The sequence below is a fragment of the Medicago sativa genome, chromosome 5, assembly GCF_051527215.1.
Source record: "Medicago sativa cultivar Bolivia chromosome 5, Bolivia_mono, whole genome shotgun sequence".
NCBI lineage: Eukaryota > Viridiplantae > Streptophyta > Magnoliopsida > Fabales > Fabaceae > Medicago > Medicago sativa.
Window position 1 is genome coordinate 10,729,140 of NC_140753.1, and position 6,296 is coordinate 10,735,435.

General features: G+C 32.1%; 1 protein-coding gene across 2 annotated transcripts; it reads left to right on the forward strand.

Annotated features, from left to right (window-relative positions):
• Positions 1 to 1,055: 1,055 nt before the first annotated feature.
• On the forward strand, positions 1,056 to 2,728 carry LOC146919935 (UDP-glycosyltransferase 72E1-like). Of its 2 annotated transcripts, XM_085713323.1 has the most exons (2): positions 1,056 to 1,510; positions 1,595 to 2,728. In XM_085713323.1, exons 1-2 carry the CDS (start codon positions 1,123 to 1,125, stop codon positions 2,602 to 2,604), a joined length of 1,398 nt encoding a protein of 465 aa, XP_085569449.1. In that variant the 5' UTR covers positions 1,056 to 1,122; the 3' UTR covers positions 2,605 to 2,728. The 2 variants fall into 2 exon arrangements, with proteins under 2 accessions (XP_085569449.1, XP_085569448.1); XM_085713322.1 differs by having other exon boundaries at positions 1,056 to 2,728.
• The last annotated feature ends 3,568 nt before the right edge of the window (positions 2,729 to 6,296 follow it).

Genomic DNA, 6,296 nt, shown 5'->3' on the forward strand with positions numbered 1-6,296 from the left:
TATAGGTCTCACGTGAATTTAGTTTACGTACATATTCTAAAAAGGAATCACATACACCTAAACTCAGTTTACTTGGTGTATGTAAACTCAGTTTACATAAACTACGTAAACTCAGTTTACATGAACTAAAACTCAGTCTTAACTTACTTATGTAAATTCAGTTTACATAGTGTATGTAAACTCAGTGTATGTAGTGTACGTAAACTCAGTTTACTTAACTCATGTAAACTGAGTTTACATACACTACGTAAACTGAGTTTACATACACTACGTAAACTGAGTTTACATACACTATGTAAACTGAATTTACGTATACGTAATTAATGTGCAGTGAACATGAATAAAGGGTATATTAGTAACTTTGGGGTGTAACTTGGATTATTTGAGGTGTGGGGAGTATCTGTCTTACTTTTTTTTAGTTTCCATGTGCAATATTGCACATGTTAGACAACTTTTAATATATTTTTAAATAATATTTTTGGTGATGGGAGACAACTTTTAAATAACATTTATTACTTTTCAATTTGTCAAAGAAATATTTATTAATTTAACATTTATTACTTTTCAATTTGTCAAAGAAATATTTATTAATTTTCAATGAGTCAAATATCATTTAATGTGATACATTGCATTGTTTACACCACACGAGGCATGTTTAATTTCGTTTTTTGGCGGTGGTCGGAGTTTGAAACTTGAACCTTGCATATACACCCTCCGGTCACAAATATAAGCGAAAATTCACTTTTAAGGTTCATTCAATAAATGATGTATGTGGACTATTAATAGTCCACATACATCATTTATTGAATGAACCTTAAAAGTGAATTTTTGCTTATATTTGTGACCGGAGGGTGTATTATGTATTCTTACCAATTGAACTAATATCACGAGGACATATGTTTGATTTCTTTTTTTAAAAAAAGTATATTTAATGAAATTTGTAATAAAAAAATAACAAAAGAAATTTCTATGTGCAGGGAGAAGATTAAAATACAGGCCTAACATTACACCGTTTCCCAATGTCCATAAATACCTCTTCATCATCTTCATGAATCAACAATAATTAAAAGAGAGCAACACAATAAGCTTACACTCTACAAGAAAAATCAACAGCTTGTAGCCATGGTGTCCCAAAAAACTCATGCAGTTCTTCTAGCCAGTCCTGGCATGGGACACCTAATTCCCACCATTGAATTAGGCAAACGTCTTACCACCCACCAAAATTTCGACGTAACCATCTTCGTCGTCACAACCGCCACCTCAGATTCAGACACATCAAAATCACATATACTTCAACAAATATCAAGCCCTAATAGCCTCAACATCATTGTAACACCTCCTGTCGATGTCTCTGACAAACTTGACCCAAACAATCCATCCTTGGGATTACAAATTGTTCTAACCATGGTTGAATCTCTTCCTTTTATTCGATCACAAATCTTATCCATGAAGAATCCTCCATCTGTTCTTATCGTGGACCTCTTTGGTACTGCAGCTTTTCCCATGGCACGTGAGTTGCACATGTCTTGTTACGTTTTCTTTGCAACCAATGCTTGGTTCACTGCTGTTAACTTATACCTTCCTTTCATCACAGATGAAGCTTTTTCACGCCATGCTAAGAATCATGAACCGCTTTCGATTCTTGGTTGTGAACCGGTTCGGTTTGAGGATACCCTTGAAACATTTGTTGCACCTTGGGGACCTATTCATAAAAGTTACGTTGAAGTCACAAGGGAAATATTAACCGTTGATGGGATTTTGGTGAACACGTGGCAAGATCTGGAGCCAACAGCTACTAAGGCGGTTATTGAAAATGGGGTTTTAGGAAAGTTTGTGAAAGGACCGGTTTATCCGATTGGACCGCTAGTAAGAACCGATGAACCGAAGAAGGGTGGTGAGAGTGAAAATTTAATTTTGAGTTGGCTTGACCGGCAACCGGCTGAGTCGGTCATATATTTGTCATTTGGAAGTGGTGGGACCATGTCGGAAGGTCAAATGAGGGAGTTGGCTTACGGTTTGGAGCTGAGTCAGCAGCGATTTATTTGGGTGGTGCGGCGGCCCACAGAGGATAATGCATCCGCAACGTTTTTCAACGTTGCGGGTGCAGATGGAACAACTGTGGTGGATTACTTGCCGAAGGGGTTTTTGAATAGGACAAAAGAGGTAGGGCTTTGTGTTCCCATGTGGGCCCCACAAGCTGAGATATTAAAACATCCATCAACGGGTGGTTTTGTGACACACTGTGGTTGGAATTCTGTGTTGGAGAGTATTCTTAACGGTGTTCCGATGGTTGCATGGCCGCTTTATGCAGAGCAGAAGATGAATGCTACTATGTTATCAGAGGAGCTTGGTGTGGCGGTGAAGGCAACGACAACGGTGGCGGAGGGTGGTGTTGTTTGTAGAGAAAATATAGCGGAAGTGATTAGAAGAGTGATGGTTGATGAAGAAGGTGTAGCTATGAGAGTTAAAGTTAATGAGTATAAGGTAAGTGGAGAGAAAGCTTCGTCTGTGTTTGGTTCTTCTCATGAATCTTTTTGTAAGATGGCAAAAGATTGTGAACTTTATCTCCACCAAGGATCTGAAGCCAAAGCTCGGGGTGCTTAAGCAATAATTAAGACATGTGTTTTCGTTTTATTTTTATTTTTATGGAAAAGACATGTTTTTTTAAGCTAAATTTGTTATTTAATTTTGTTTCCTCATAATCTTAATATCTATTTCTTTTACAGAATCTTGATACTATCAGCTACACTATATAGACACACATAAAAAGAGATTATTTATCTTATTTTAAACAAAAAGTTGATTAGAGAATATGTCAATATTGATATCACTTTATATGTACAATTAGGTTTGACCAAAAAAAATGCACAATTAAGCAAAATAGGAGTGTTTGTCTTTCTGTTGGTATCATCATTAATATAAGATAAATTCTTGGGTTACTACAATTTATTTGGATACTAGTATTCCATAAACAAAATTTGTTTAACATATAAATTTATTTCGGTAAAAAAAAAGCATATAAATTTATTTCAATATAAATATAAATTAATATAAAAATATGATATGACATTAAATGAATAGATGGAGGATATATGTCCAATCATATCCAGTATTGGGCATGTAGCAACGTAAAAACTCATAGAGAAAATTTGCCGTCCATCTAGGTTCCACATATTCGAGAAATTAGTCTTCACAATTGCGTGCGCGGATGATAACCGGTTTTTAAAAAAAAAAAAAAAACTCGTTCACCTTATATTAATTGTATTTGACTAACGAAGAATGGGTAAACTAAATATCTTAATCTGAATTCCCCAAATCGTGCGGCATGCTGCTAACAATATTCACCACGAGTAGTTAGTTTTTTCTTGTACGCTACATGCTTTAGCAAGAATACCGCCATAGCTTATAATTATTATAAGCCTTATTATAATCGAATTAGACAACAAATAATGCATGCTTCCAAATCTGATTAACGATTTGCGCTGAATCATTTACTAAATTAGCCACATCTCTTTCACTATAAGTAGCTAGTCTTATCGAGCAAAGTCTAACCAATTATTTTTTTTCTTCTAACCCTTTGGTTTATTTTGTTTGTCAGTAGACGAAATGATAAAAACTACTAAAACTCAAACATTGCAATGTCATGGGTTCGAATTTGGGTGAAAGTGTCAAACCTAACAATTTTTATGTTGCCAGTTGAATTAGGCTTTACGAACAACCCTTAGGTTTATATGGGATAAAAAACATATTGTAGTTAATTCAGAGTTGGGTCGAGAGATAAGTTAAAGTTCATCCGGATTAAATTCAAATTCTTCAAAATGATTCGTTTTTTGGCGGAAATCATCAATACTTGAGTCCAATTACTTGATTTAATACTTCTTCCGTCTATAAATGATGGGATCCCCACCCAAACTCTGCGTATGTGGGAGCTTTAGTGCACCAGATTGTCCCATAAAACACTCTACAAATTTTTATATGCATTTATAATTTTTTTTTTCAAATATCTCTATCATTAATACTATCAATTTGTCTTGAAATATGAAAAAGTTATCATTTAATGTAAATATAATAATAAAAAACAATTTAGTAATAGTAACTCATCTTTATAAAAAGAGTAATAGTTACACGCATTTGATATAAATTTATTACTTCAACAATTTTTTTTAATACCCGTGATTTTTGTTACAAGATCTTATAAAAAGAGACGGAAATTAAGAGTAAATACATTTTCTGTGATTAGTCAATAAAACTCCACCCAATCATTATTATAAATAAATATTATCTTTTCAGATCTATTGAGTGATTGATATGTCTAAACTATATTGTAAATTAGATACATTAATTATTTAATAAATTTTACAAGAATATTTGATTATAACATTGATCAGAGAGGAGTATATGTATTGTATAATATATCATGAGATTTTACTGCTCTATACAAATTGAGTTAGTGATATCCTATCACTTTTTTCTTTTGAAGGAGTGATATCTTATTAGTTACGTAATAGAAATACTAGGAGACTGTTAGAATGTCTTGAGCGTAGAATTTCTCTAAATAAATAAAAACACCATCTTTGTCATAAAGTAAACAAAACTTTTTTATTACCAAAAAACGAGTCCACACTTGGTTGATTTTGCAAAACATGGTTAGAATCACCCCTCCTTTTACACATTGTTTCTAGAGGGCGTGCTATAATTCTTAATCAGGTTCCTTTTATTTGATTTCTATTTTCTGAGTTTTCAGGGATTTTTTTAATATTCTAGACTTCTAGTGAGATTGCCTTCCAAAACACTCCAAGTCAATTTAAAGAAAAAAAAACATATTAAGATAGAACTATGAAAAAAATTATATGAATTAATATTTTTTTAATTCTAACCCAATAGTCTTTCTATTTGTCTTGTAGGCATATCATATTCTCAGGTGGTTGAACTCAAATTATTGATAAACATCATTCAAGATCAAGTGAAATCATTATTGACCAATTTTATTTACCTTATCATCAAGTTCTGATTTATTTAAAATTATTTCCCCTAAGAAACTAGAGCGTTACCACACAAAAATACATGTCTCAGCAAGGAACAAATAAATATCATAAAAATCATCAATAAAATATTTTTGTTAAATGGGTATACGTATACGGTTGGGGATAAACCGTAAAAGTCTACAAAGATAAGTTTAAGTATATATGACTCACAAATCATTAATTAATGTGTCAATCAATCAATAATAGCAATGCATTCAAAGATTTTTGACAGCAACAATTAATTCAAAGTTTGCCATATGCTAAGACATTGCTCTCAAGACATTGAATTCAAAGGAAATGCCTTTTTTTTAAGGGATTCAAAGGAAATACTTATATTTTATGTCTAATGATACACATGATATATGAACATTTGACTTATATTATCATATCGGGTTAAATATGTTTTTAGTCCTTACATTTTACGCCCCTTTGAAGAATAGTCCCTACATTTCATTAAATATTTTTAAAATCCTCATATTTTATCTCTGTTATCAAACTTAGTTCCTGCTGTTAATTCTCTAACGGAATGCTGATGTGTCAGTTAGTGGATCCCAATTATTTTAAGGTTAAATATGTTTTTGATCCCTAAATTTTGCGTGACTTTAAAAAATAGTCCTTACATTCAAAAGAAACACCTGCAAGGTATATCATAGTGAGAGAGGAATAATTATGTCTGCACAGATGAGTTCAAGGAAGTTGCAAGGATGTGCCAAAGAGATTTTGGCATGAGGCAGTAATATGGCTTAGGCTACGGTGCATGACCTCATTAGGTCTCCTACCGTAGGAGACTTGGATTTTTTTTTTTTGTAAAATGGATGTGTATCATTGGATCTATTTTAGAAGGTATTGAATGGTTGTGATTTGGAGATATGTGGTCCACTAATATATCATTATTTAAACATATATATTTTTTTTAAAAATGCAATTGAATTTGGAATAACATTTAACAAAGGGTGTTTTGGGTATTGTCCTGAATTGGATTTTTTTTTTATAAATTATCATTAAACCCTTAAAATTAAATTTCATTAACTTCAATTGTACTCCCATGAATGAATAATTCATGAATTTATGATCTATGAATTATTCTTGTGGAATATAATTCACAAAACTTGACTTTTGAACAAAGTCTGTTATTGACGTGGTTATATAGACAAATTTTTATTTTATTTTTGAAAGAAATTTTTATGTAAAAATATGAGAAAGTCGATATGATAATTTTTTTTTATATAAATTACAAAATATTTAAGCATATAAAATACGCAACGAGCACGA

What these genes read in the sequence shown, in the direction of transcription:
- LOC146919935 (XM_085713322.1), top strand. Translation starts at nt 1,123, where the DNA reads ATGGTGTCCCAAAAAACTCATGCAGTTCTTCTAGCCAGTCCTGGCATG.